This window comes from Gorilla gorilla, chromosome 12 (assembly GCF_029281585.2).
Source record: "Gorilla gorilla gorilla isolate KB3781 chromosome 12, NHGRI_mGorGor1-v2.1_pri, whole genome shotgun sequence".
In the NCBI taxonomy this organism is placed as follows: domain Eukaryota; kingdom Metazoa; phylum Chordata; class Mammalia; order Primates; family Hominidae; genus Gorilla; species Gorilla gorilla.
Window position 1 is genome coordinate 74,492,991 of NC_073236.2, and position 15,344 is coordinate 74,508,334.

General features: G+C 38.4%; 1 protein-coding gene across 2 annotated transcripts in view; it reads right to left on the reverse strand.

Moving 5' to 3' along the window:
• ACTR2 (actin related protein 2) overlaps nucleotides 1-15,344 on the reverse strand; it is a 47,707-nt gene that overhangs the window by 15,136 nt on the left and 17,227 nt on the right. For both annotated transcript variants that reach the window (XM_031007927.3, XM_031007926.3), the window contains 4 exons: nucleotides 11,745-11,960; nucleotides 7,380-7,452; nucleotides 4,603-4,739; nucleotides 2,771-2,920 (listed from right to left, as the gene is read on the reverse strand). In XM_031007927.3, the coding sequence (XP_030863787.1) occupies nucleotides 2,771-2,920; nucleotides 4,603-4,739; nucleotides 7,380-7,452; nucleotides 11,745-11,960 (576 nt within the window). The remainder of the gene's footprint in view (nucleotides 1-2,770; nucleotides 2,921-4,602; nucleotides 4,740-7,379; nucleotides 7,453-11,744; nucleotides 11,961-15,344) is intronic.

Genomic DNA, 15,344 nt, shown 5'->3' on the forward strand with positions numbered 1-15,344 from the left:
CCTCTCAACTAGCTAGGACTACAGGCACGTGCCACAACGCCTGGCAAATTTTTGTATTTTTTTGTAGAGACAGGGTCTCATTATATTGCCCAGGCTGGCCATGAACTCCTGGCCTCAAGTGATCCTCGTATCTCAGCCTCCCAAAGTGCTGGGATTACAGGTGTGAGCCACTACACCCAGCCTATTTGTATATATTTTTGTAGCCTACCTCAAATTCTTTGAGAAAAGAGAGAAGGAAGAAATAAAACATGTTTTACATTCCTAGTTTGCTTATCTTTTGCCCTGTGCCACTTTCTTCCAAAATAGTCAGGTAGATGGAAAATCAGACAACTGGAGAAACTGTCAAGAAGACTTCAGGAAGGAATCTCCAGAGCAAATCTGGAGATGATTAAGTTACAAAATGGGTTTACTCCTAGACGAAAACCTAGCCAATACCATTCAGGACATAGGCATGGGCAAAGACTTCATGACTAAAACACAAAAAGCAATTGCAACAAAAGCCAAAATTGACAAATGGGTTCTAATTAAACTAAAGAGCTTCTTGCACAGCAAAAGAAACTATCATCAGAGTGAACAGGCAACCTACAGAATGGGAAAAAACTTTTGCAATCTATCCATCTGACAAAGGCTTAATAACCAGAATCTACAAGGAACTTAAACAAATTTACAAGAAAAAGACAAATAACCCCATGAAAAAGTGGGCAAAGGATACGAACAGACACTTTTCAAAAGAAGACATTTATGTGGCCAATAAACATATGAAAAAAAGCTCATCATCGCTGGTCATTAGAGAAATACAAATCAAAACCACAAAATCTCATGCCAGTTAGAATGGCGATCCTTAAAAAGTCAGGAAACAACAGATGCTGGAGAGGATATGGAGAAATAGGAACGCTTTTACACTGTTGGTGGGAGTGTAAATTAGTTCAACCATTGTGGAAGACAATGTGGTGATTCCTCAAGGATCTAGAACTAGAAATACCATTTGACCCAGCCATCCCATTACTGGGTATATACCCAAAGGATTATAAATCATGCTACTATAAAGACACATGCACACGTATGTTTATTGCAGCACTATTCACAATAGCAAAGACTTGGAACCAACCCAAATGCCCATCAATGTTAGACTGGATAAAGAAAATGTGGCACATATACACCATGGAATACTATGCAGCCATAAAAAATGAATGAGTTCATGTCCTTTACAGGGGCATGGGTGAAGCTGGAAACCATCATTCTCAGCAAATTAACACAGGAACAGAAAACCAAACACCAAATGTTCTCATTCATAAGTGGGAGTTGACAATGAGAACATATGGGCACAGTGAGGGGAACAACACACATGGGGCCTGTTGGGTGGGGGGCGGCAAGGGGAGGGAGGTATAGCATTAGGAGAAATATCTAATGCAGATGACAGGTTGATGGGTGCAGCAAACCACCATGGCACATGTGTACCTATGTAACAAACCTGCATTTTCTGCACATGTATCCCAGAACTTAAAGTATAATAAAAAATAAATTTAAAAAATTTTTAAATGGGTTTACTGAATATTTGGATCACTATCTTAACAACTTTTTTTTTTTTTTTCTGACATGGAGTCTTGCTCTGTCACCCAGGCTGGAGTGCAGTGGCACGATCTCAGCTCACTGCAACCTCCGCCTCCTGGGTTGAAGCAATTCTCCTGCCTCAGCCTCCTGAGTAGCTGGGACTACAGGTGCCCACCACCTTGCCCAGCTAATTTTTTGTATTTTCAGTAAAGACGGGCTTCACCATGTTGGCCAGGCTGTTCTCCAACTCCTGACTTCAGGTGATCCGCCCGCCTCGGTCTCCCAAAGTGCTGGGATTACAGGCGTGAGCCACCGCGCCCGGCCAACAACAAATTTTTTATAATTACTTTAAAAATGACTATTTTGCATATATTTGTGAATATGTAGAGCTAGTATGCATCATATGGTTTTAAAATACTTGCCTTCATTGCCTATTACTGTTTCATTTTAGTAATAACTAGATCAAAGATGAGACCTGGAAGTACTTTATACTCAGATGAATTTAATAGGCTTAAGATGGTAATTCATTAAAAATTCAAGTAGGATCAACTCCTCTGGTGTTATAAACTATAACCAGGTACTAAATCTCATTAGTTACAATTTCAGGTTAACATTTAACACCTCATTAAAGAACATTAAGTCAGGAAAGGCTGCCACCTACTGAATTAGTAAAGCAATGCTCTAGAATGACCATTTCCAAAGTATGTTTCTTAGACCACTAATCCCATGAAATTCTGAAAAGTCCTAGAGCATAAGTCTGAAAAACACGCATACTATATTAATTGTGCACATATTAGCATACCAAAGGCTGTGAGTTCTACAGTGAAGTGAAATCAACTCTTTCCCAAACTCATCTGACAATGTAATCCTTTTTAATTTTTGTGAAATGCTTATTAGCATCTCAGGGAAATAAAGTTCTGTAAAACATATGTTGAGAAATGCTATGCCAAATACTAGAATCTCAAAATAACATCTCGCATCTAATTATATCCTAGTATAGACAGTAATTTATGACTCTTGCCTTAATTTGCATTATATGGTGCCCTAAAATAATTAAATAGAAACTTAATGTTGAAAGAGACATTAAAAGTCACACATATACATATTACAACAACCCAAGACAAAAATACTGATTCTAAGAAAACCTCCTTAAGCTGACACAAATAATCATGGCTGTCCACTTTAAAACACATATGTATTATACACTGGAAACACTTACTGTATAAGATTCAACTAATACTGTGGTTTCTAAGGCCAGTTTCTGCTCTTGCTCAATATTATATCCCACGTAACACAGTTTTTCTTTAATCATGCGAACCGTTTCAAAATCAGCAGAGTGGTTGAAGGCATATCCTCGCAACAGAAGTAGCTGGTACAAAACAATAGCAATAAGTTCATAATACATCTGAATGAGTTCTACTCTGCAAAAGCTATTAATGCTCATTAAATATGTCACATCAATAACAAACAGAATGGGCAGTGGATCCTCAGCTCCTACTATTTCAGAAGTAGGATTTTATCTGCCATAAAAGGATTTATATTTCAGTTTCAGAGAGGGTAAAAGAATTAACAATTCATAAGTAAGTCAGTAAAATGACTAGAAAAGTCAGTTTTTGAAAAGCACTGCATGAGTACTAATGTTTTGATAGTTTTGATAAACAATCAAAAGCATATTAATGAATAAATATTATTTTAGTACTGGACTCCTGTAGCCTGCAGTTTGCTCACACAATTAATGCCATATTTATGAAATGCCCCCAAGTCTTTAAAAGTTTTATCTTTAGCTTCTAGTACTGTGTCTGGCACATATTAGAAGGACAACAGCATTTGTTTAACGAATGATAAGGGAATTATTGGGATACTCAAAGGTATAATCTCCATTGTTACATTTCTTAAATGCTAGAAAATACTACTATTTTTTTAAAAACCCGAGAGAAAAAAAAATTACTAGACTTTACAAATAAAAAAAAAATCCTCTAATATTTGAGTCTGTGTTCTAAAGACAACCCCAGAAATTCTGTTGGTTACGCTTTGAATTTTGGCCTAAAATGAGAGTATTATAATTCTCATTAATTTAATCTCCCCTCATGAGGAGGATTACTTTAAATGAGACTGAAGGAACCCAATGTCAAGGTAAAGACAGCGCAACCCAATTTAATGCAGAGACAGGGTTTCTTAATAGCAGCACCACTGACAGACTATACATTGTTTGTTGCACAGCCAGCCTTATTCATTATAGAATGTTCAGTAGCATTCCTGCCCAGCTCAGACAACCAAAAATGTGTCCAGAAATTGCTAATATCCCCCAGAGGACAGCACTGTCCCCTGGTGAGAACCACTGTCCTGGAGAGGATAGATTGATTATAGAATTGTGGTATAAACAATTTTCTAAATTTTATTTTAATATTAAAAATGATATATGTTAGCAAGTAGACACCTTATGTACTTTCTCCAGTAACGTTTTAAAGAAAATTGTAACTAGTTATATTCAGAAATAAACTAAAATAGTAAATATTAAAAACTGGATCTATTCCATGAAAACTACTAAATATTAAAGTCTGGCGTATTTGGGCTGTTTTCCTCAAATATCATTAATTTGCTATCACTGTATTTTGTAGGAAAGGACAAGAGCAGACAACCCAACCAAGATCATGGCTTAAAACATACCTGCTCAAAGAAAGATTTTATGGCAGAAAAGGCTGCCTGAGTTGTCCAAGAAAGTTTCAAATTAGGGGTTTCTTCTATCCTTGAAATATCTGTCTACTCATTCCTCAGGAATAACAAATATAATTATGTAATGATATAATGTACTCTCATTAGTATACAGAGATCATGTGTGTACACTTTTTTCCTTGTTTTTAATGTATCTTTTTCTTTTTTTCCTCATGTGTATAAATCTTATATGAATTTTTATATAAATAAGGGAGGTAATTGGATAATTTCTCTAGTGGTACAGATTTGCTGGAATCCTAAAACGATAGATTCAATTCTGTGTTAAGGTGGTAAACAAATTACAAAATTTAATTTCCATGATATTTTCCTTTCACTTACCTTGATAAGATATCTAGTTATATCCCTCCCAGCAATATCCAATCTCCTGGTAAGATGAGGGAGAGAAAAGCCTTCATATACTGGGCAAATGTGAGTCACACCATCTCCAGAGTCTACCACTACACCAGTCAATAAACCTGCATAAAAGCCAGGGGGATTTAAATAAAAAGTCAAATCAGGAAAACCAAAGCCAGCGAGTTCCAAATACAGTAGGGAAGCCAAAACAGAAACGTAACCAACTAGAAGCCAGAATTTATTATTTAGTTATTTTGCAGTTTGTTTCTAATGCATAAGTATTAAAGCGAGTGTTCTCTTTTAAGACTTTTAGTCTACTATTATGCGCTGCCCAAGGAGATGAGAAGAAAACAGACCCTGAGACCGAGGACTGAAAAACAGGACTTTTTTTTTCTTTTTTTTTTTGAGACAGGGTCTGGCTCTGTCACCCAGGCTGGAGGAGTACAGTGGCTCAATCTAGGCTCACTGCAATCTTCATTTCCTGGGTTCAAGTCATACCTCCCACCTTAGCCTCCTGAGCAGCTGGGACTACAGGCATGCACCACCATGCCTGGCTAATTTTTGTAATTTTTTTGTAGAGACAGGGTTTCGCCATGTTGCCCAAGCTGGTCTCCAACTCCTGGCCTCAAGTGATCTGTCTGCCTTGGCCTCTGAAACTGTTGGGGTTACAGGCGTGAGCCACCACACCCAGCAGAACACGTTCTTAAAGCTCTGTACAATTCTTTATTTTTTTCAACTTAGATAGTTTTGAATATACTACAAATATATACTGTGTGTTCTGGAAAAATGCCTATTGATACTAGACAGCTAGAAATCTAAGAAAAATTAAACATGGCTAGCGAAAGCATCACTTTGATTATTCACTGGAACTTATAATAAAAGGCAATGTCAGTTAAACCTCATAATAAAAGAACAGCAAAGAAGCTGCTTTGTTTCCCATGTTTCCTCAACCCCCTGGGCTCAAGTGATCATCTCACCTCAGCCTCTCACGTGGCTGGGACTATAGGCGTGTGCAATCACACCCAGCTAATTTTACTTTTTATAGAGATAGGGATCTCACTATGTTGCCTAGGCTGGTCTCAAACTCTGGAGATACAGCAATTTGACCACCTTCGCTTCTCAAAGTGCTGGGATTACAGCCATGAGCCACCATACCTGGCCAAAAAAACTTTTTTTATTTTTTATTTTTATTTATATATTTTTTTGAGACAGAGTCTCACTCTGTCGCCCAGGCTGGAGTGCAATGGCACAATCTCAGCTCACTGCAACCTCTGCCTCCTGGGTTCAAGCAATTCTCCCGCCTCAGCCTCCCAAGTAGCTGGGATTACAGGCACATGCCACCATGCCCAGCAAATTTTTTGTATTTTTTTTTTTAGTAGAGATGGGGATTCACCGTGTTAGTCAGGATGGTCTCGATCTCCTGACCTCGTGATCCATCCACCTCGGCCTCCCAAAGTGCTGGGATTACAGGCATGAGCCACCACACCCGGCCTAAAACTACCTCCTTTTTAAGTGGATATAATTCCTTGATGCAATAAGCCTCATAAAACTCACATACAGCCCTTGAATGTTGTACTCTTTTAAAAAGAAGAGGATTTCCATTGCAAAAAAGAAAAAAAAAAAGAGGAATTCACACCATCATCAATTCAAAAATACTCCCAGGAACACTGACTAATGCAAGAATTTACATTTTATTTCCCAAAGAGCCCTCCCTACCCACCTCACCTTATTTTCTACCACTTCCATCAGGTCACACACATACTGGCCTTTCTCCAAACACACCTGACCCATTTCCACTGCCACACTCTTTTTCCACTGGATTATCCCCTGAAGTGCCTAAAAGACTCCTTGGCACATATCTGACAGGCCCAGACATTCTCAGTAAGTTCCTGTTGAATTTATAAGACCATAAAAAAAAAAAGAGCTCTCCCAACGTGGCCAATATTTTATTTCCAATAAAGAGGGAGGCAGTTGCTAATGGCAGTATCAAGAGAATATATAAGTAGTCCCCTCCATTAAACCCACCTCAAAAGTTAGAAATGCACTCCCAAATGTTTACCTTCTCCTTTTTAATCTACTATATATTTGACAGGCATGATTTTATGCTACCTTTTTGAATCTCTGCGTATTTTTTTTAACTCAAGCCAATTCTGGGGACAAATTCCATGCATAAAAAATTAAAATAGCTATGCCAGGCACGGTGACTCATGCCTGTAATCCCAGCACTTCAGGAGGCTGAGGCGGGCGGACTACCTGAGGTCGGGAATTTGAGACCAGCCTGACCAATATGGAGAAACCCCATCTCTACTAAAAATACAAAATTAGCCAGGTGTGGTGGCACATGCCTGTAATCCCAACTACTCGGGAGGCTGAGGCAGGAAAATCACTTGAACCCAGGAGGTGGAGGTTGTGGTAAGCTGAGATTGCACTATTGCACTCCAGCCTGGGCAACAAAAGTGAAAATCTGTCTCAAAAAAAAAAAAAAAAAAAAAATTAAAATAGCTTAAAAGAGAGAATATCCTATTTTTAAAAAAATAAGTCTTTAAGCCTTTTTTTTACCTTAAATACATATTTAGCAAATAAAAATGTATATAAAATCTTATTTCACAAATTTTAAAAACTGAAAATATTTCAAAGTGTCGTATATAAATAATGTAGTTTTCTGGGGCTTATAACTTATTGAGAAACCAAATTCTCTGACATAAAACATACATAATAAATGTTTGATGAAGTGATTTTTCTAACAGTTAAGCTTAACCTACCTTGAGCGTACAAAGTCAGAACTGCCTGGATGGCTACATATACACCGGAAAACTGGTAAGTTTCAAACATTACCTGTAAATGCAGACAGAAAGAAAAAAAACTGGTATTTAGAAAATTACATAATAAATAAATGTTTTCTTCATGGTCACAGAGTGAATTAATTGCCCAAAATAGAATCAAATTGACCTGAAATAGTCTTCCATTTTCATCAGCTCCTCTTATTTCTTATTAAAGTCCTGTTGCCACAGAGCTCCAAATCTGAAGACAGATTTCTAAGTCCCCAAGCATTTCGTAAGCGTGACAAAGCAAAGATTTCTTAGTGTATTAGTTAATGACTAATTAGTGTGAAAGAAAGCTCTCTGTATTGAACAAGACTTTCTTAATTGATGTCCCTTAAGGGAAATTCTTTTTTTTTTTTTTGAGATGAAGTCTCACTCTGTTGCCCAAGCTGGAGTGCAGTGGCGCAATCTTGGCTCACTGCAACCTCCACCTCCAGGGTTCAACTGATTCTCCTGACTCAGCCTCCTGAGTAGCTGGGACTACAGGCATGCACCACCATGCCTGGCTAAGTTTTGTATTTTTAGTACAGACAGTGTTTCACTATGTTGGCCAGGCTACTCTCAAACTCCTGACCTCGTGATCCACCCACCTCGGCCTCCCCAAAGTGCTGGGATTACAGGTGTCAGCCACCGCATCCAGCCGGGGAAATATCTTTTTCTTTTTCTTTTTTGAGATGGAGTCTTGCTCTGTCGCCCAGGCTGGAGTGCAGTGGTGCCATCTCAGCTCACTGCAACCTCCACCTCCCTGGTTCACGCCATTCTCCTGCTTCAGCCTCCCGAGTAGCTGGGACTACAGGCGTACACCACCACACCCGGCTAATTTTTAGTATTTTTAGTAGAGACAGGGTTTCACCGTGTTAGCCAGGATGGTCTCCATCTCCTGACCTCATGATCCGCCTGCCTCGGCCTCCCAAAGTGCTGGGATTACAGGCGTGAGCCACTGCACCCGGCCGGGAAATATCTTTTAATTCAAAGACAAAATATAGAAATTGCTTTACAGAGCCTCGTACCCCCTCCCTCAATCTGGGCCAAGAGTGTAGCTCTGTCTACCCTGAGCAGCTTAAAAATTAAAAGAAAGAAATAAAAAAATAAAAAACCCAGTAAAATGGCACGGCAAAGACAAAAATCAGTGGTTAATTCCTGATTGCTGGAAGATACAGAAATGGCTTAGCTGCTGAGCCCAGTCTCTACTTGAATCAAGACTGTAATTACAACCTCCAAATGAACTATCCTGGAAGGAGGAGTTGTTTCCTTTTTGCCCTCACTGGTCACACACATGTTCATTCTCTGTAGCCCAGGTCAGCTGGGAACATCCTGCATGATTTTTTTTTGGTGATCTAGACTGAGCACTCCTTGACTGGTAGGGTTGCCTATCACTCTGAATATCTAAATATTTAGAAATTTTACAATTGACCACAATGAAAATTACACAGAATTTAAATTCTACAACTCTGAAACACATACTCATCAATTAAGCAATTAGATAGTCTGAATAGTATTTTATTCCATCATCCTTTATTCCACCTCCACAGGGATGAAAATGGAAGAATGATCATATATATGCACATACCAATGTGAAAGCATGTTAATGAGATTAAGGTAGGACACTATCAGCCATAGACATATTTGTAGTCATAAACAAATAAGAATATTAAAATATAAGCCATAAGAAATCATATGGATTCTTTAAAACCATGATCTTAGATTCTCAAAACACTTAATACAAAAATTGAGTTTTAATACAGGCTTTAAAAATACTGTCTAACAACATTTTCTTCTAAACCCTTTCAAAAATTTCCATCAACATTTAAACATATTCATAAACAAAATATGTACATTAAATAGTAACTGGAAAGCTACAGAAGTTATTAAATTTCTACTTCATATATACAAAAATAAAAGAACCTTGAAAAATTACTTATTTAAACTATGAGGATCATAGCTCTCTTGCTCTCTTTCCTCTGTAACTGCTTATTTCATTATTTCATTAGCTTTTTTTTTCTTTTTCTTTTTTCTTTTTTTTTTTTTTTTGAGACAGAGTCTCGCTCTGTCGCTCAGGCTGGAGTGCAGTGGGGTGATCTCAGCTCACTGCAACCTCCACCTCCTGGATTCAAGCAATTCTCCTGCCTCAGCCTCCTGCGTAGCTGGGATTACAGGCGTGCACCACTATGCCCAGCTAATTTTGTGTTTTTAGTAGAGACGGAGTTTTGCCATGTTGGCCAGGCTGGTCTCGAATTCCTAGTCTCAAGTGATCCACCCACCTTGGCCTCCCAAAGTGCTGGGAGCCACCTAGCCCGGCCTCATTAACGTTTTCAATCTCCTTCTGCTGGCTCCTCCTATCTCTCTGGTCCTTGGCCTTTTCACCACTGTCCACCCTCTTCTTTGTTGAACCATATCATTTATAGCCCTACCTTCAAAACAGACCTATAATCTGGTAATTTCTCACTATCTCTACTACTACTACTTCAATCCTAACCATCATTATCTTTTGCTTAAATGACTGAAAAAGTCTCCAACTCTTCTATCTTTGCCTCCTTGTGGGATACTCACAACACAAGAGAAATCTAAATCTGAGCATCTCCCTTTCCTGTAACAGCCCCATATTTCACCCACAGTAAAAACCCAATTCCCTTTTTTCCTTTTTTTTTTTTTTGAGACTGAGTCTCACCCTGTTGCCCAGGCTGGAATGCAGTGGTGTAATCTCGGCTCACTGCAGCCTCCGCCTCCCAGGTTCAAGCGATTCTCCTGCCCCAGCCTCCCAAGTAGCTGGGATTACAGGCACACGCCACTATGCCCAGTTAATTTTTGTATTTTTAGTAGAGATGGGGTTTCACTATGTTGGTCAGGCTGGTCTCGAACTCTTGACCTCGTGATCCGCCCACCTTGGCCTCCCCAAAGTGCTGGGATTACAGGCGTGAACCACCACTTCCAGCCACCCGATTCCTAATTAGAGCCTACAAGGCACCAATATTACTTATTCGACCTCATCTTCTGTTGCTCTCTCCTCAACCACACTGGCTTCCTTGCTTATTCTTTAATATACCAGGCTTGTTCCTAACTTAAGACCTTTACACTGGCTACTCCCTTTATCTGGAATACCATTCTCCTATATATCCTGGCTAACTCACTTACCCTGTCTGTTTAAACATCACCTTCTCACAACCTATGTACAATTACAACCTCCCACTCCCTGTTAACCTGATTTATTTTGCCTTTAGCATCTACAGCTGATCCATGAATAACAACAAGTTTGAACCACACAGGTCCACTTATACACGATTTTTGTCAATAAATCTTTCCTGCCTCCCCTTGCACCTCTTCTGTCTCTGCCACCCGAGACAGCAAGACCAACCCCTCCTCTTCTTCGTCAGTGTGAAGACAATAAGGATGAAGATCTTTATGATGATCCACATCCATTTAAGGTATAGTAAATGTATTTTCTCTTATGATTTTTTATTTTTTTTTGAGACGGAGTCTCGCTCTGTCGCCCAGGCTGGAGTGCAATGGTGCGATCTCCACTCACTGCAAGCTCCGCCTCACGGGTTCACGCCATTCTCCTGCCTCAGCCTCCTGAGTAGCTGGGACTACAGGCACCCGCCACCACGCCCGGCTAATTTTTTGTATTTTTAGTAGAGACGGAGTTTCACCGTGTTAGACAGGATGGTGTCGATCTCCTGACCTCGTGATCTGCCTGCCTCCGCCTCCCAAAGTGCTGAGATTACAGGCGTGAGCCACCGCGCCCGGCCATGATTTTCTTAACAGTATTTCCTCTAGCTTACTTTATTGTTAAGAATATAGTATATAACACATATTATGTTATCAGTAAGGCTTCTGGTCAACAGTAGGCTATTAGAAGTTAAGTATTTTGGGTGGTAGTTAAGTTTGCACGTAAGTAGGGAGGGTTGGTGCCCCTAACCCCTGCATTGCTCATGGGTCAACTGGATCGCTCACCTTCTAACAAACCATTTAACTCTGTAACTGCTTATTGTATTAGCCTTTTCAATCTCCTTCTGCTGGCTCCTCCATAAAAACTTAACTTAATTAACTCACTAAATTAAAAACTTAATTTTTTTGGTCTGTTTTTCCCTGTTAGAATATATACACTCCATGGCAGTAGGATTTTTTGTTTACTGATCTATCCTACTTTCCTACTTAGAATAATGACTAGCATATAGTAGATACTTAATAAGATCTGAAGGAAAACAATTATTTTTATTCTCTTTATCCATAGTAACAGTAAGAAAATTTTTGATTTAACATAATATCACGGAAATACACATATGCATATCCTGCATAAAAACTCACCTCTACAATCTTCTCTCTGTTTTTGGTTGGGTTCATAGGAGGTTCTGTGAGTAAGATTTTACAATTTCTGGTATCTATATTAAGTTTCTCTGGTCCAAATGTGTAGTCCCACAGGTGTTTCATGTCATCCCAATTTCGTACTATGCCATTTTCCATAGGGTAGTTAACTTCTAACATTGATCGTAATTCACTTGCCTCATCACCAACCATAAGATCCTAGAAAATTATGTCAAAGCTGTAGATCAAAGTTTTGCATAATATTTAAGAAAACTTGGGAATAATTAATTTTAATCTTTCTGACACTTGCAAAATAAATCTTTTTATTCCACAAGTTAGAAAATCTTTTCTATCAAGAACAATGTCTTAGAAAGTTTAATCATGGATAATACATTTTTACATACAATGTGGTTTAAATCAATAAATTGACCTTACCTTTAACACAAATGTTTCCAAAAGAAGAGCATTAGCACAAATAAACCCCACATTTTCATATTTTGGAGGGTTTTGTATGAGGTTTCATCTGTTTCTTTTGCTCAATTTTTCAAAAAATAAGGCCTGTGATATGTGAAATAGCACATCAGGGGGAAAAAAACTTGTAGAAAAATGCTCAATGCATGCAGCACATTTCTTTGCACTAAATATCAAAATGATAAATGTAAGTACTATAAAGCATAATGAAAGAAGCAAAAAATAAAATGATTCTTTATTACTCTATAATAATGCATACATACACCAACTAACAGCACAAACTTCTATCTACATATGTCTGAATAAGAATTTAAACTGTTTCTACATATGCCTCACCAAGGTGAATGAGAATTTGTAGAGTTATAAAAAATTAAGATATAGGCAAATAACCCATCCTTTAAAATTGTCTCCTGAGCAACATTTTCAATCTTAAAGTATATTGGAAAACTACACCATCACACATGAAGCATAATACTCACAAGTCTTGTCTCCAATGAGAGCATACTTAAGATGACCCACATTTGAAAGTCACATTTTGTATATATAATAAGTAAGGATGTCCTAGCATTTAGACTTATTTTTAGAAAACAGCTAGTCAAGATGTTAAATAATACTAATTTCTACATATGTTGATAAATTCAATTAAAAAAAACTAGTATCAGAAGTAGATATTTGCTACAATACGTTAAGTTTTAATTATGGAGAAACAAAAAAAAGCAGCAGCAAAATTAACACGAGATTATTTTTTTGAGACTGAGTCTCGCTCTACTGCCCAGGCTAGAGTGCAGTGGCGTGATCTCAGCTCACTACAACCTCCGCCTCCCAGGTTCAAGCGATTCTCCTGCCTCAGCCTCCTGAGTAGCTGGGATTACAGGCACCTGCCACCATGCCTGGCTAATTTTTGTATTTTTAGTAGAGATGGGGTTTCACCATGTTGGCCAAGCTGGTCTCAAACTCCTGACCTCAAGTAATTCACCCATCTCGGCCTCCCAAAGTGTTGGGATTACAGGCATGAGCCACCGCACCTGGCCAACATGAGATGTTTTAAAACAAAGGCTTAAAAATATATGAGTTTTAAATTAAAAAAAAAAGAAAAAGAAAATATCAGAGATGAAACCAAGGTGAGGACTCTAACAAAAAACCAAACAGATCTCTGGAAAATCCACTAAAAGCAACATCAAAAAGTATAACAAAGTTAAAAACAGATGCTAGAAATGTTCAGTAAAAATTTCTGTTGCAATTTCTTATGAAGTTCATCTACCATAACTTACTAACTTATTACTCAAATATCTGAAATATTAAATGTTTACACTCTCTCTTTTTTTTTTTTTTTTTGAGATGGGGTCTCACTCTGTCACCCAAGCTGGAGTGCAGTGGTGCCATTATTGCTTACCACAGCCTCAACCTCCCCAGGCTCAGGTGATCCTCCCACCTTAGCCTCCCAAGTAGCTGGGACTACAGGCTACATGCCCAGCTAATTCTTGTATTTTTAGTAGAGACAGGGTTTCACCACGTTGCCCAGGCTGGTCTTGAACTCCTGGGCTCAAGGGATCCGCCCACCTCAGCCTCCCAAAGTGCTAGGATTATAGGCATGAATCACCACACGCAACCGTTTAGATTCTTCTATGAGGAATATGCAAAACTAAAAATCTGTATTTGTGAATTCTAGTTAATAACATGCACATGTTGAAGTATTCAGGGAGAAGTATACTGGTATCTGCAACTTACTTTGAAATCCATCAAAAAACAAGATGCACTGATGAATGAACAGATGAACAGATATGTAATAAATCAGTATGATATATATTAATGTCAGAATCCAGGTGATGGATATACAAGTTTCATTGTAAAATCATTTCAGTATTGCTACATTTTCTTAATACTGCTTAATAAAATGTTAGGGGGGAAATCTATACCTGTAATTATATATACTATGTTCGTTACTAACTTTACGTCTTTTTTTGTGTTGTACAAGATAACAGATTAGATAATTAGATAATATAATCAGTATTATTTCAACCAATTTGAAATAAGTCTGATCTGATTTCAACAGAAATTTACTTTTTATTTAATGTACGAATAGGGGCTTACATTTACATGACCCAATGCCAACTCTAAATAAATGCCTCATGTATCTACTTCTAGGACCACACATACTATAAAGGATTAACTGAAAGAAATGTTTGGAATTGAGTATCCTTACCTTCCTCAGAACAAACAGGACATTTAAAATGGAGTATTAACTTATTTTAAGAAGTACAAAGTTTGACTATTCAAGCTATCCAATTAAAAAATTTTCATATCGAAAATTTTAATCAAAAAATCCTACTAAGTGTTATATAACTTGCCTTCATCACTCAGAACCAAGTTATAAGTGATCAGATCAGACCTTAGGTTTTAACCACCTGCCCCACCACTGAACGTCACCTATCTGAAACAATGAAAAAAATCACAGTAACTGAGATGCTGTTTCAAAGGTATTTATACTTCATGAAAAGTGGGTAGTAGGGATTATATTTGCCAAGAATCATTTTGAACAATGTCACCTCAAATTAGAATACAGAGTAAACTCAAGTTCAAAAGCACAATTAAATCCCTAGAAGAAAATTCCACTGAAAACATTTGTTTGTTCAATTAACTAATAGAGGCAGGGTTTTGCTCTGTCACCCAGGCTGGAGTGCAGTGGCCCTGTCATCACCCACTGCAGCCTCAAACTTCTGGGCTCAAGCAATACTCCTGCCTTAACCTCCCAAGTAGCTTGCGAGGCACATATCACTATGCCTGGTTACTTTTTAAAAAACTTTCTATAGAGACAGGGTCTTGCCATGTTGCCCAGGCTGGTCTTGAACTCCTGGGCTCAAGCTATCCTCCCACCTCGTCCTGCCAAAGTGCTGGAATTACAGGTATGAACCACCTCACCCGGTCAAAAACTTCTGTTAAAATAAGCCTACACTGTTCTCTACAAGCGCACTCTTTCCTTTTCTTTTCTTTTTTTTGAGATGGAGTCTCACTCTTGCCCAGGCTGGAATGCAGTGGCGTGATCTCGGCTCACTGCAACCTCTGCCTCCCGGGTTCAAGCGATTCTCCTACCTCAGCTTCCTGAGTAGCTGGAATTACAGGCACACACCACCA